Source organism: Budorcas taxicolor, chromosome 11, assembly GCF_023091745.1.
Source record: "Budorcas taxicolor isolate Tak-1 chromosome 11, Takin1.1, whole genome shotgun sequence".
Lineage (NCBI taxonomy): Eukaryota > Metazoa > Chordata > Mammalia > Artiodactyla > Bovidae > Budorcas > Budorcas taxicolor.
Genome location: NC_068920.1, coordinates 157,560,652 through 157,576,245, shown reverse-complemented (window position 1 = coordinate 157,576,245; position 15,594 = coordinate 157,560,652). Strand labels below are relative to the sequence as shown.

Here is a 15,594-nt window from a genome sequence, read left to right as displayed (position 1 = left end):
GGTATGGCCAAAAATAAATTAATAAATTAATTTTAAAAAATTTGGTAAGTAACTCCTACTGGTATATTTTATCATCATATTTCATGGTCTGCAGTTAAGAAGTTTTAACTCTGAGTAAGATACAGTCTTACACAAGTCAACATATTAACACATCCAAACCGGGTGTGGTGGCTTCCCTGGTGGCTCAGATGGCAAAGCGTCTGTCTACAATGTGGGAGACCTGGGTTTGAGCCCTGGGTTGGGAAGATCCCCTGGAGAAGGAAATGGCAATCCACTCCAGTACTGCTGCCTAGAAAATCCCATGGACAGAGGAGCCTGGTACGCTACAGTCTATGGGGTCGTAAAGAGTTGGACACGACTGAGCGAATTCACTTTAAACCGGCTGTGAACTGAAGTGACATTAGCTGTGAACTGAACATCTCAAGTTCTTGTTCCCCCCAAACAGGCAGAAGTTTCTAGCTGATGGTGCAGTTGCACTTCGGGAACTTACAGAAAAGCATGCAGGCTTATTAGTGAGACTGTATGGGGACGTCCCTGGTGGTCTAGTGGTTAAGGGTCTGCCTTCCAGCGCAGGAGATGTGGGTTAGATCCCTGGTCAGGGTACTAACATTTCACATGCCCCAAGGCAACTAGGCCTGAAAGCCCATTCGCCACAACTCGGAAAGCCTGCCAGCCACAACTAAGACCCAATGCAGCCAAAATCAAGTTAAAAAAAAAAAAAAACGGCTGTATGAATGTGCCTGCTTTTCCTAGGATTAACGACATCTGTTTCCTTAAGTTAGAGGTGTGTCTGGTTCATTTGCAAAGCTGCAGTCACGTGTACTTACTTGTATACATCATTTTCAATAGGCAGCAAGTCGTAACTCATAGCCTGAAAAGTCAGCTCATGCAGGACAGGGGAGCTGGGGTCAAAACCACGGTCCAGGATCAGAAGCTGGGAGCGTGCCTTGTCTGGGCCCTGGAAGGAAGGACAGCCGGGTGGGTTTCATGAGCCGCCCCATACAACTCCCACTTCTCTGACTAGCCCTCCCGTGAAACGTGGCAGCAGGATGTGAACTCTGACCCAGATAGCACTCAGTCCACTTACTGCTGGACAAGGAGGCCAGCACATACCATGTGAGAATCCAGTGTCTGTTTCCCAGGAATAGGGTCCTCTGACGCAGATCCAAAATGCAGGGTGCAAAGTGAGTTTACGAAGGAGAGCACCGACCGGGTTCGGCTATCAGAAGGGGGACCCATCACCCAACCCAGCCAGCCTGGGACAGAGTGGGTTCCCAGAACCTGGGGCTATCAGTGTGTAAGTCACGATAGTGATGGGCTAGTTCTGTGATGCATGTGATAAAATTTCACAGAACTGCACACACACACACACACAAGCACACGTAAAAACTAGTGAAATCTGAGTAAGGTCCAGAGATGTAGCAACATCATTTTTCTGGTTTCAACTCCATTCCACTGAGGGGATTCCCACGACACAGGGCTTTCAGTGCTAACACCGGAGCTCGGCTCCACTGAATAGAACCTGTACCACCTGCCCAAGGGCTTGGGCATTTGCTTCACTGGAGCTCAGAATGCACAAACAGGGGCACTCATGCACACCCAGTGAGCAAAGGAAGCCAGCTGTGCCCAGGCTGCCCCACAGACACTGTGGTCCCTCGGCAAGAGAACCACGCGGGCCAGGTCAGACTTACCTCCCCCATAGTCGGGTCATCAGCTTTGTAGGCGTCGAGCTTGTCCTGGATTAGCTGAGCCAGCAAAGCATTGTCCTTGTATTCCCTGACAAGGGAGGAGGGACGGAGGGTGAGCCACCCTGTCCCAACGGATGGCACTGTCTGCCCTCAGGGAGGAAGGCAGGACAGTACGGGAGGGTCAAGGGAGAGATGAGCTTCATCAGTATTATTCTTTTACGTGAGAATATAACTCAGATTACATGTACGGTTAAAAAGGAAAAAACAAAATACTTAGCTCAGTGCCTGGAATGTAAATGATTTTCTAGTTTCTTTAAAAAAAAAAAAAACAACAAAAAAAAAACACATCCAAGTGGAAACAGAGGGGGTCTTTCCAAGCAGCTCCAGATAAAACAGCCACACTTCAGCAGAGGGTCCTAACCATGTATCCTTTCCCCACCATCAGGCTATCTCAGTCTGACCTACTTGATCTTCACTTCCCTCAGTGACCCTGGACCCTTGGACCCTGTTTTGTTTTGTTGGAAGTGACATTTCCGCTGGCAGAGCTAGAAAGACACAAGTTGAGAACCTCTGGACCCTCCCTCTTGGCTGAGCCTCCAGCGCCTCCTAAGTTCCTCTGGGTGGCATTTATCATGTAGCTGCTGCCCACCACCTGGCCACCCTCAGTGCAGAAGCAGCTCCTCCCCAGTCCCATCCTCTCAACAAGTGAGCTCCCAGCCCTCATTTCTTAACTTCTGCCGGGTGTCTGTCAGTGAGGACCCTGGTGGGAGGAGGGCTGTCCTACGGGTGCCCATCCCCAGGGACAAAGAGGTGATGAGGCACCTTGGCACTTCCCGATCAGGCCCTCCGCTCCTCTGGCAGTGCCCCCCCTTCTGGTCGCTTCTCCTTGCTTGACTGTGACCCCTGCACTCCAACACCACTGTGTTCGCTCCCTCATAGGCTGCCCAGTGATAACCACTGAAGGGCATGACCCCAAACATGGCACCCAAGGCCTCCAGAAATGGTTTCACCTTGCCCCGCTGCTTGCACTTATGCAGGGTGAGACTACCAGCCCTTCTCAAACTTCCCCTTTATTTTCCAGGGTCATGCTTCCGCTCATCCCAACCGTCCAAACAAAATGCCCCCAGCTCCTCATCGGTCTACTGAAATCCCGACCTGTCCTTGGCTCAGATGCCGCCTCTGCTCCGAAGCTGGGCTTGCTCCTGTCTGGATGTCCAGGCCCGTGGCCTGCACTGCCCCAAGGCACTGGTCCCGCAGGCCTATGTTGCAGGTGTGTACAGCTCGGCTGTACATTATGCCAGTACACATCTTACCTGCCCGCCTGGGTCAGGGGCTTCTAAGGGCAGAGGCTGTGTCTTCAGGTTAAGCCCCTCAACCTAGCAGGTAAATGATGAGTGAATGACTCGATCAAATCTGAGGACTGTGTCCTTTGGAGAATTATTCTCCTTGTATTTTATCTTACCCTGAAATGTTTTTTTCAAAGAGTGTATTTGTTTTCAGACAGATTCTTTACCATCTGAGCCACCAGGGAAGCCCCTTTTTAAGGTTAGAAAGAGATAAAAAACTGAAAGAAATCTGGGTTACAGTTACGTGGGGGGTTGTGCTTGGTTATATGATATAACTGAATATATGTATTCCATGCCCTTTTCTGCATGTATTAGTATAGTTCACATTAAAAATTTAGAAAATAACAAAAACATTGGAAAATAATCATCAATGTGAGATGCTCAGATCTTGACCCTCTGGAGACAACTGCCAGAAAATGGGAAGGCCAGAGGAAGTTCCTCGCTTGGGGACAAGTTCCTTGCTTGGGGGGGTGGGGTCACCGAAGGCAGCCTGGGGTGCAGCCTTACCCCCGGTACCGCACAGCTGGGTACTCCTTCAGGGTGGCACACAGAGTTGCGATCTGCTCTGCCAGGCGCTCCAGGATCGGATTCTTCATCTGAGCCTTGTGGGGACTGTAGAAGCTTTGGAAAGAGTCAGCAGAGTCCAAGGAATACACCTGAGAAAAGGGAAATATATATATGTATATACACGACAGAGGAGCCTGGCGTGCTGCAGTCCATGGGGTCGCAGAGTTGGATATGACGCAGCGACTGACCAACAACAATAACAAATATATATATATATTTCCAGAATGGTGTTCCCGCCAAGCCTCGTAGTGAGGCTACAGAACAAGTTTTCATTTATTCTACAAATACAGCTGGGCATCTGCTGGGTGCCAGGCCTTGTGCACTGGGAACTGCCAGTGGCCAAACCATTACTGTCCTCCAGGAGCATGCAGTCTTGCAGGAAAAAGCGGATGAATAAACAATGAAAAAAATGAAAAGTAAATTTTATGGTATGTGGGAAATGGGTAAGTGTATGAGAATAGCAGAAGCAGAGAAAGAATGCCCGAGGGCTGGACAGGGAGGACAGGAGGCCTCCTTGAGGAGGGGACATTTGAGTGAGGGCTTGAAGGAGGTGCAGTTTCTTCCCAGGGGGCTCCCTGAGGAGGGGCTGGTCAAGCCAAGGCCCTGAGGCAGGCATGCCTGTGTCTGATGACTGATGAGGAGCCCCAGAGAGAGCAGGGGAGGGGTCTTGTCAGACCACACAGGCCATTCATTTAAGTTTAAATAAAAGAGGGACAAGCTAGAAATTGTGCTGTGACTGTGGCAAACAAAGGAGCTTTGTATGGATTTAATAATTTCCTATCCTCAAAGTATGTTCTTAGTATTTTTCTCTTTTATCCTTTTTGGAAGGTTTTGGAGGTTTAAAATTTCCTCTTAAACCAGCAGGCTACCAGCCATCAGTATTCTCTCAGAAGAATCTCTTGATGTGAACTACCCTCATCTTGAAAACCTGAGGTTTAAAAAAAAAAATTTATCACTTTTCAAAAACATATGGTGGAGAAGGGTATGGCTACCCACTCCAGTATTTTTGTCTGGGAAATTCCATGGACAGAGGAGCCTGGTGGGCTACAGTCCACGGGGTCATTAAGAGTAGGGCACAACTTAGCAAGTAAACAAAAAAATACATGCACATGTGACATACAATAAACCAAACATAAAAAAACAAAAATAGATGAAATACAATATGGTTGAATATGCTCAAGTTGGATTTTGTTCAATCCAGGTGGTGACAGGGCTCACGGAGAGGAAAAAATAATTCCTGCCCTTGGCTGAGAACAGGCTTCAGGCCAAGTGAGAAGGGAAAGAGGCTGTCTTTTGAAAACATTCACACTCTATTTTTTCCATGTCTTCTTACCTAAGAATTCGTCACTCTCTGGCATCTATTATTAGAAGCTGATCCATAAAGCCCGGATATGCCACAACCATCTCTTACCTCCACAAAATGCACAGAAGTTGTGCTATCTTTTTGCTTCTTGACGAGGAGGAGGCATTTTAACAAATCTTGAAATACTATGGCATAAATTTTGTACATTCTCTCACAATCAGCTTCACTTTTACTGGTTTAACGACTTTTTTTTTTCCCCCAAGGGGAGCAGTTTCGGCACGTGAAGCGTTAATGGCTCATGACGAAGGCTACCATCTGTTCCTCGACACGTGACAACTGAGGTTATCTCTACATAAAAACAGCCTCCTTTGCAGCAGATGGGTGTTGTCTGATCCGTTCCCCTCCTCTCCTCCCAGCTCTTTCTGGATTGGCTACTTTTTACTTATTCAAAGAGTCAGCCAATAGGCGTGAACACTGAGCGAGGATGAAATGAACACCAAGAAGGACATGATGGCTGCAAAAAGTCAGAAATAACTGGAGAGTAAGAGTGAGGCACTTTGGGCAGACCCTCTAAGGACGACTGTTTCCATTACATAAACATCCACTCACAAGACATCATTGAGTAATTCCTTCCCCCACTCTCTTTACTGCACCCCTGCCCCACCCTCTCCGACCTGGCTGGAGTTCCTGAGAGAATAACCAGGACGCAGGCTTTCTCTGCCCGCCTCCGCGCAGGCTCACCTGGGATTCATATGGGAGAAACGCAATGTTGATTTCCGTCAGAGTCTTGATGACTTTGGCTGCTCGAGATTTTACCAGCTCGTTAAACAGGGCATCTGGACAAGCTGCCAGGATGACAAAGACGGTAGGGTTTCCTGTCCACTTGCTGGTTCATTTCAACGTTTGCTCACGTCTGGTGAACTCTTTATTATTAGGATTTTTAAAAGGCAAATAGGAAGTTCATCCCATCCTACAACCTACTGCCTCTAGGGTATAAAAGGAATGCAAAACCACCTAGGAGGCCCTCCACGTAGAACAAAGAAACAATTGGCAATAAAGGCTGAGATATTGAGAGCTGATTTAAAAAACCACTTTCTGATATTAAGGAGAGGAGAAAATGAACCAGGAGAGGTCAAGAAGGGATCAGGAAAAGGTCTGTAACATAAACGAACACCCCACACCTGAGATATTTATGAAAAATAAAACAAGAAAAATAAAATCATGGGGCAATGTGATGCAGACACTTCCGCAGGCCTTCTAAGGAACTCAGCTGCACAGGAGACCCATTTGGTGGGGGAACCACAATTTCTCATGACCCTCCCGGGCCAAACAAACAGCTTCAGGTCCCTAGAAATGTGTTACTGTTTTATTATTACTAATGCCATCTACCTGCCTCCTTTGCCACCCATCTTCAGAACATATAAAACTGTTCTTTGCCAAGACCCTTTTCCCATTTTCTCAATGGTGAGTTTTGTGGGGTTTTCACCAGAGAACATGGGGTGAACTGTTATTTTCACACACTCAAGCTATCCAGCCCTATTCATCTCTCTTTGCCGTTAACAAAGACTCACCAAGATGCTCCTGCGCTAGGTTCCATGCACAAAACCTTCAAAAAGCAAGAAAATGGATCCTAGGACAATGATAAATTCTAATACAACACCACCAGGTCAGACTGTCTTTGTTTCAACAGTTGAAAAGTAGGTGGAAATGCAGCGCAGTTTATAGTGATGTCTGGAAGGCTATCCTGGGAGCACCAAGGCTGGCACTGGGAAATTCTCCTTGGCGTTAAACACGCTAGCCATTACAAGAGGGGCTTTTTTTTTTTTAATCAGGAAGGACTGCATGACCTAGGTTTTGTATTTGTAGGCGTTCGTTTTTCTCTCTTACACAATTTATCTTTTGAAGAGAAAATGAAAGATCAGGACAAATGTGGGAACAATTCATTTCTTCACTATTGGCCTGACTTGGTTTGGGGTCAGTCTGGCTGTGCAGGAATGCTAGCCGAAAAAGCCGGGGCGGCAGGTGACAGCCATACTCACAGTCAGTGAAGAAGACGTGTGCAGCCCGGTACTTGGCAGTCGGCGGGTCCTTAAAGTCACTGATGAGAGAGTGGACGGACTGTGAAGAGGGAAAAAAGGGAACTGAATCCGATTCTAGGAGCAAATGGGACCCACATCTGAACAGGGCAAATCCACGCTGGTTTTGAGCTACATGCATAAGACAGCAAGAAATTTCTGATTATAATTCTAACTAATATTAGGCCATAACTGAGTTCTGAGGACGTGAGGATTATTTCAGAGTGTGCACTAACAAAAGCCTCTCTAGTTCATTCCAGAATGACAGCAGCCGTTCTCTGCAGCCACCATAACTTGGGTTTCTAAGAACTGACCCACAAAAGAGCAAAGTGCTCAGAAATCTGCTAGGAGACTCATTGTGATGGAGTCCTGGCAATTTAGTTGCATCTCCAGAAACTCACACATAAGGCAGTTTTTTTTTTTTTTAATGAAATGAAAACTGTGGGGAATTTACATAGATCAAGACACCTAAGACAGCTAGCAATCAAGAGCAAGGAGGTGGGCATTGTTTAGATGCTGATTTGAACCAACCACCCAAAATGGTAAGACAAGTAAATCTAAACTCTACTGGATATTGATCAAATAAATCTGGGAACTTCCTGGCAGTCCAGTGGTTAGGACTCAGTGCTTCAACCACAGGGGGCCCAGATTAGAGAACTAAAATCCTGCAAGCCGTGAGGGTGCAGCCCCACAAAAAAAAGAAAGAAAGAAAGGAGAAAAGAAATCTGACAGTGTGAAATACCCAAGTTCTGGAGGTGGATCACTAGATAACGTGATCTCCTACCTAGAAAGGAGTAAATGACATTGGCCTGGCCTGGCTTTCTGCAGCAAGCCTAATGCACTCTTCATTATTCACCAGCCCCCTCCTTCCCTGCTTGTGGATTGCACGCTTAAACAGAGCAATGTGTTAAATGCCTGCTTAACCCAGAAATGTCAGATACGGTGCCACACAGACACCAAGCCAGCACGTGTTTGACCTCAGCTCTTCCAGGAGGGTTTACCTTCTCAGAGGGAGTGATGAGATACACAGCCTCCAGGCTGGGGAGCGGCTCTCTGCGCTTGTTGATGTCTTCCACAACTAGACAACAAAACAGCAGCCCACGGTGAATAAGAGAACAGAACTGGTGATCATGAAACTAGAAGCCATAGAGAGGCCACCTTCCGGCTGGCGCAACAAAAATTGGCAGAGTGAGGAGGAGACTCGACGCCCCTTCCCCAGTGACCACATTTCTGTGTCTCGCCATGCTCAAGGTGGTAGAAAACCCAAAACCTCATCACATGAAATCCCGCCCACTTCCCATTTCAGTTCAAGGAATTCCCCGATCTGCTCTGATTGAAAACGGAAACTGCTATCTCATTCTGTCAAGAACAGACTTTTGCCTCTTCCTTCAGGTTTCTTTCTTTTTTCCTCATCTGTCCTAGATAATCCAAGTTCCTTTAGAATTTCCATATTGGGTTTGTTTTTCAACAATTGGATCATTTTATCATTTTCCTCTGTCTATCAGATGAAGACATTCCAAACATACTCTCTGGATTAAGACGGTTCCTCTCAATAGTTCAAAAACTAAACAGCAAATTCTGCTTGAAGCAAACCATGGGTGTCTGATTTGCTGGTTTCTTTTACAGAATGCCAGTGAGGGGAAAGACAACCTTCTGGGAAAGGCATCATCTCACTAGTCACCTGATAAAGCCTAGGACGCATCCTCTATGCTACACTGTCCTCTGGTACAGAGCCAGCAGGAAATCTAATGGTGCTCTTCTTCCTATGAAGGTGATGTCAGCAAATAAAAGCATCCCTTTAGAAGCATCCCTGTAACACTTGCAAAGACTTTTTACCCTGAATAATATTCAAATTAAATACCAAAATTTCTCAACCATCTGTGTTATCAGGGGTTATAGATTTAAAAAAAAATTTTTAATTGGAAGAAAATTACTTTAAAATGTGTTTGTTTCTGCTGTACAACAAGGCTCATAGATTTTTGAATTTCATATGCCAGTAATACCTCCCCCCAAATATTTTAGGGGGGTGGTCAACAGCAAAATTTAAAATTTTGCCAAGTAAGGACATTTAAAAAAAAACAAAACTTCTGTGATAGGGAAGAGTCTGTGTGTAGGAGGGGAGAGGTGAACCCTCATCTACCATAGGATAATGTCTAGCATGATGAATCCAGAGATGATCGTATAAGCATTTATTTAGAAACATCAAAAAGATAACTGGAAGAAAGAGCAGAGGGGCTGCCTCTGGGGTGATGCACCCTGGGGGATAGTGGAGGAGGAGGGAGGGCAGGGCGGTGCTTTCTTCCTTGCTAGAAGCTCATAAGCTACATTTGGCTTTTTTCCTATATTTGCATTTTTTCCTTTGATAAAGAAAAAAAAAAGTTTTAGAAGTTCAATGAAGAAAATAACTTTGCAAGCTCAAAACAGGGGCAAGCCAGGTCTTGGATCACTGAATGACAAAAGTCACACCAAAAATTCCATACTCCCATTTATAGGACTATGGCTTTTGGTGACAGATAAACTAGATTTGGAAATGTGTGTTTATTTTTTTGTTTTCTTTTTTTTTTGGTAGAAATGTGTTTTTAAAAATAAAGGAGTCACATCCCAAATGTGGTTTGTAGCTCACATATTGTTTTATATATATCGATGGGAGCTGCATTGTAACAGATATGTTTCACTCAACGTTTTTTAGGAGTAAAACAAAAAAGGTTAACTTCCTGGTTTGAAATAATACCTCAAAATAGATTGCTTTTCTATCAGTGCTGTTTCACAGATTAAAATACATGATCTCTCCTGAAAGGAGCCCCCAGGTAAGACTTGAGCTGTTCACAAATGTGAAAAAGAGCTTGGGACAGAAGCCAGGAGGGCTGTGTCCTAGTCTCAGGTATGGTGCTGCCCCGGGACCTTGAGCAGGGGATTTATCTTATTTCAAAAACCTATTATTGTGAAATTCTAACACACACTCCAAAGAGTGAATTAAACATAAATATACACTTAATTGCACAAGCACCACCCCATCAGGAAGCAGAACACATCAGCACTGCAGAAGTGCCCCCCCTTCCCCCTTCCCTCATCATCCACACCTCCCCTTTCCCTAAAAATAGAACCACCACGGCGACACGAATGGTGAGCACTTCCCTTATGGTTGTTTGACTCACTTATCCCTATATTTCAAAGCAGTATGGCTTAGCTCTGCCTGTTTTAGGATATTATGTAAATTAAAGCACATTGTTAAGGACTCTTTCGTATCTTGTTTCTTTTGCTCAACATTGTTTATCAGATTTATTCACATTTTGGAATGAGCAAGTAGTTAATATTCATTCCTTTTCTTCGCTATGTAATATTCTGTTGTGTGACTGTCCCACAATTTATTGTACCATTCTACTCCTGATGGACCTTTTGGTTGTTCCCACTGTGGGGCTACTATGAGCAATAATCTGTGAGCCTCCTGGGCACACATGCCTGAGTTGTCTAGAACACACATCTAACCGCAGACATGCTGGCTTACAGGGCCTGCATGCCTGAACTCTCCTAGACACCTCCAAGGTTTCTGAAAGTAGCTGTACCAACTCATCATATCAGAGTTCCCTTTCTCCTATATCCTATCACTTGGCATTCTCGTAGTGTAAATGCTCCAATCTGAGCACAGAGCAGTATCCCACTCTGGTTTTAATTGCATTCCCCTGACCACTAATGAGGGTGAGCAAGTTTTCATGTATTTACTGGCCAGTTGGATTTCTTCCTTTGTTAGGTGTCACTTTTTTCCCATTGGCTGGCCTGCCTTTTTTCTTAACTGAGCCTTCCTTTCGGTATCCTTTCACAGATACCTAACGGGCACCTAACATTGGATTGGAACCTAGGGATTTGGTGATGAACAAGAAAGCCTGGGGTCTAAAGTCAAGCAAGACAATAACGAACAGGGAGGAGAAAGAACACCCCACCACACTCACTTGTTATCCCCTCGGTCATGATGTCCGTCATCTTACAGCAGGAGGAGAGCATCCTCATGCTCAGCTGGTCTACCACCAGCACCTGGAAGCAAAGGAACAGTTCACAACCTGGGGGGCACCTGCTGTGACGCTCGCCTCTGCTGACCATGTCAGACTTCAGGAAGAGCCCAGAAACACAGAATTCTGAGTAATCGAGGTTTCCTAGGGGCCAGAAGTTTGCCAAGATACATGCTAGCCTTTATTTCCCTACCAAACCTAGGCTTCTAGGAGAGTCTGCTCTCACTAACATGACTTGATTTTTTAAACTTAAAAAAAATTGAAGTTTTTTTGATGACAAAGAAAATAATTACTCATAAAAACGCAAAAGAAAAAGAAATTTCATACACAGCACCCACACTCAGGGCAATCCATATTTTTTCAGTGCATAAACTTTCTCTTTAAGGGAGAATGAACCCTAGTGCCACACTGACGGGATGGAAGGCGAGGACTTTGTTGCAGACATCATCAGGATGAACCAGCACACGTGTTGCCCAGGAGTAAACTCTACCTCAATCTAGAAGAGAAGGACAAGAACATGCCATCCTGGTTGAAAAGCATCATACCTGCAGTTCTTCAGCAAACCTTTCCCATCTCCATCGGACCCACAGTGGGGAGAGGAAGCTAAAATAAGGTTATTTTTCTTCTCCTTCTTCAAAGATATAAACCCAGGCAACAGGAGCTAGAAAAATGTGGGCCTCAAAGCATTTTGCTGTAGCACAAGGACCAATCAGGTTTCATTTCATGAGGCAGCTTCCCCAGGCTAGTTTAAAACTCTCATGTCCACAAGTCCATTACTGACGGGAAGGGTGAGAGAGAAAGGCAGGCAGAAAGAGCTCCCACCTGCTGGCCTCCCACCCTGGGTGTGAAGATGGATGCTCTAGTTAAAATGTGATCTCAGGTTTATGAGGTAAGGGTGAGACTTTAAAAGCTTCCTGGTGCCAAGCTGTTCCAAGGCCCAATGAACTTGAAGCTCCAGACTGCAGAAAAACTTGGGGCCAAGAATAGTTAGCAGAAGCCCTTCGACAACACACGCAGAAGTTCGAGTGTGCCCTCCTGGTCACTCCAATGCCTAGTCCCAGACGATCAGAGGGTCCTTCATACTCTGACTTCCTGATGGACGACAGCATGATTCTGACTTGTATCATCCACTTCCAGGACTGAGGCCATAATCAGTTAGACTGACTTAAATATTTGTTTCAGGTACACAACAGTTTCCAGCATTGCTCTCAATGTTAAATGAACAAACAAGCTGACTTGGTTTGTCTTGTGTAGCTACAGACTGACAGGAAGGCTTTTGAGGGCTTTTCAGACTATTGCATGGGCTCCATGAGAGGTTTTAGGACTACTGGAGGGGCAAGAAGGGTCCCCTCTTGTCTCCCATAGCAAGCAGAATAATTCCACCTTCTGCTTTAATCAATGGGTTCCAGGTAAGATCATGTTTGAATTAAAGGGTTCCACTGCTAGAATGCCCCACCAGGTGATCCTAAAGATAAGCTTCCTGACCCAGAGATTTCCTAACCAGGATCATATACATGGGAGGCACAGCAGATTACCTTTCGCCAGTTCAGAAGCTTTTTGTATTCTCTGGATGCAGCAAAGGTCCTCATTTCTCCCCTGCGTGCCTCTCCCCAATGCCACCCCATTCGTATTCTTCCCCATGAACTCACCTTCAAGGTCATTCATTGTGCTCTTCCACTTACCTTCCATTCTCCCTTCTTTTTCACCTTCTTTATCACATCATGCATGATCTCTAAAGAGGAGAAAAAAAGGAAGGAAGGAAGGAGGGAGGGAAGACAGCAGGGAGGGAGGGAAGGAAGGAGGAGAAAAGATTTAATGTAATTTCAAGACTTTCAACCCCTGCCTATGAGACGAGGTCATCTTCCCTCCATAGACCTTGTTATCCTGGGTCATGCAAGTCAACCAATCTGTCTACTGGGCCCTAATCAATCCACCATAAGGACAGTTCTCTTCCTGTGTCCTCGATTCACTGGTTCTCAGACTTTCTGGTCTCAGGACCCCTTTACATTCTTAAAAATCGAGGACCCCAAAGAGTGTTTGTGTATATGCATAAATAGCTATTGTCATTTGCTATATCAGAAGTTAAACTGAGAAATTTTTAAAATATGTATTAATTCAATTACAATAACAAACCCATTCTATGGTAACACAGTTGCATGCCACTAAAATGCTATATGTATTTTCCACAATAAAACAATTTTACTGAGGATACTGGCATTGTAGTACATTTTTGCAACACTCCTCAATGTCTGTTTTCATAGAAGACAGCTGGGTTCTCCTAGCTGCTTCTGCAATTTATGAATTATATAGCATTTGGAAAACACTGTGTGTTTGCAAGAGAATAAGAGCAAAGAGGCAGATAACATTTTAGCATTATTATGAAGGTAGTTTTGACCTCAAATTCCCAAAGGGCCTAGTGTTTTAGAATCACTGCTTTAAGATGAGTGAGTAAAATTCTGTGACAATGCCCAGGCCACATAAACTACCCCCCTAAACTTCAAAAACAGATGTGAAGAGCAGTTGTGATATCCTTCCAGTTCTAAGCACATCTGTGGGATGCTCTCAAACCCCCAAACAACATTTTTGTAAGCCACGGTTTCTGTAATGCCATATCACACCCAAGTCTACCTGGCCACGGAAAGTCACAGGAAACAGCGCTTTGCTACTCTTCAAACCCAGATCACTCACAGGCCTAGAAGGAGTCAGAGGCTAAGAACTGTCTTTAGCAAGTGTGCGTCAAACATTTAGCTTATTCTCCAAAGCACAATAGTCCCCTAACTCTGCTTCTATCTGCAGTAATCTGATATGTCATAAAAGTATTCCAAAAATTTTAAGAGCTTTTTACCTGATTATAAAAACCCACACAATTATTGCAGTAAACTTGGAAAACACAGAAAAGTATAAAGAGGAACACCATGTGTTCCTTGCATGCTATAAAAAAATCAAAGAGATAAATCATTTGTAATCTTGCCAACCTGAGACGCATAAGTGACAGTTTCCTACTCTCTTTTCCCATGAACTTTTACACAGAGGATAACATGCTGTATATATAATCTCATATCATGCTTTTTTTCTCATTACAAAAACTCATTTCTCCATGTTAATAAAAATGCTTCCTAGGATCTTAAATGCCTACATCAGTTCAGTTCAGTCGCTCAGTCGCGTCAAACTCTTTGCGACCTCATGAATAGCAGCATGCCAGGCCTCCCTGTCCATCACCATCCCCCGGAGTTCACTCAGACTCACGTCCATCGAGTCAGTGATGCCATCCAGCCATCTCATCCTCGGTCTTCCCCTTCTCCTCCTGCCCCCAATCCCTCCCAGCATCAGAGTCTTTTCCAATGAGTCAACTCTTCACATGAGGTGGCCAAAGTACTGGAGTTTCAGCCTTAGCATCATTCCTTCCAAAGAAATCCCAGGGCTGATCTTCCTCAGAATGGACTGGTTGGATCTCCTTGCAGTCCAAGGGACTCTCAAGAGTCTTCTCCAACACCACACTTCAAAAGCGTCAATTCTTCGGCACTCAGCCTTCTTCACAGTCCAACTCTCACATCCATACATGACCACAGGAAAAACCATAGCCTTGACTAGACGGATCTTAGTCAGCAAAGTAATGTCTCTGTTTTTGAATATGCTATCTAGGTTGGTCATAACTTTTCTTCCAAGGAGTAAGCATCTTTTAATTTCATGGCTGCAGTCACCATCTGCAGTGATTTTGGAGCCCCCAAAAATAAAGTCTGATGCTGTTTCCACTGTTTCCCCACCTATTTCCCATGAAGTGATGCCTGCATAGTACTCCCTAATCTAGTTAGCAGTTTCTCAACAGTCATTCAGATTATTTCCCATGGCTCAGTCTGGTGAAAAACTGGGAACAAATATATCCAATAAGCTAGTGGTTAAGTTAATTAGGTTACATTTGTGCAATGGATACTATGTGCCTACTAGAAATAATGATCTGGAATATACACACTCCTTTACTCAGCATCACTGTTTACTGGTCACTGGACCCAGCACCAGGGATGAACAGCAGCAGACATGTCTCTTCGGAGCTCACATGCCAGTGACAGAAGCAGACAGGACAGAAGGGCGATCGCGGCTTCTCCTCACCAGTGCTGAGGCAGACAGGTAAGGGCAGCAGTAGAAAAGAAAAACCCTAGTGTGGGGAGCTACCTCTAAGAGAGGGTCTGGAGAAGGCGATGGCACCCCACTCCAGTACTCTTGCCTGGAAAATCCCATGGACGGAGGAGCCTGGTGGGCTGTAGTCCATGGGGTCGCAAAGAGTCGGACACGACTGAGTGACTTCACTTCCACTTTTCACTTTCATGCATTGGAGAAGGAAATGGCAACCCACTCCAGTGTTCTTGCCTGGAGAATCCCAGGGACGGGGGAGTCTGGTGGGCTGCTGTCTATGGGGTCACACAGAGTCGGACACGACTGAAGCGACTTAGCAGCAGCAGCAACAGCAAATGTATGGATACCCAGGGGGAAAGTTGGGGATGGGATGAATTGGGAGATTGGAATCCACATATATATACTATTGACACTATGTATAAAAAAGATAACCATTGAGAACCTTAAAAAAAGAGAGAGAGAGATACGGGAGGGATTAGG

At 45.1% G+C, this 15,594-nt stretch overlaps 1 protein-coding gene across 2 annotated transcripts in view; it reads right to left on the bottom strand.

The window, feature by feature from the left end:
* The window catches only part of STXBP1 (syntaxin binding protein 1), a 69,625-nt gene that overhangs the window by 23,096 nt on the left and 30,935 nt on the right, over positions 1 to 15,594 (bottom strand). For both annotated transcript variants that reach the window (XM_052649708.1, XM_052649707.1), the window contains exons 2-9: positions 12,666 to 12,715; positions 10,927 to 11,008; positions 7,981 to 8,057; positions 6,944 to 7,022; positions 5,646 to 5,749; positions 3,542 to 3,690; positions 1,692 to 1,776; positions 828 to 958 (exon numbers count right to left, since the gene is read on the bottom strand). In XM_052649708.1, the coding sequence (XP_052505668.1) occupies positions 828 to 958; positions 1,692 to 1,776; positions 3,542 to 3,690; positions 5,646 to 5,749; positions 6,944 to 7,022; positions 7,981 to 8,057; positions 10,927 to 11,008; positions 12,666 to 12,715 (757 nt within the window). The remainder of the gene's footprint in view (positions 1 to 827; positions 959 to 1,691; positions 1,777 to 3,541; positions 3,691 to 5,645; positions 5,750 to 6,943; positions 7,023 to 7,980; positions 8,058 to 10,926; positions 11,009 to 12,665; positions 12,716 to 15,594) is intronic.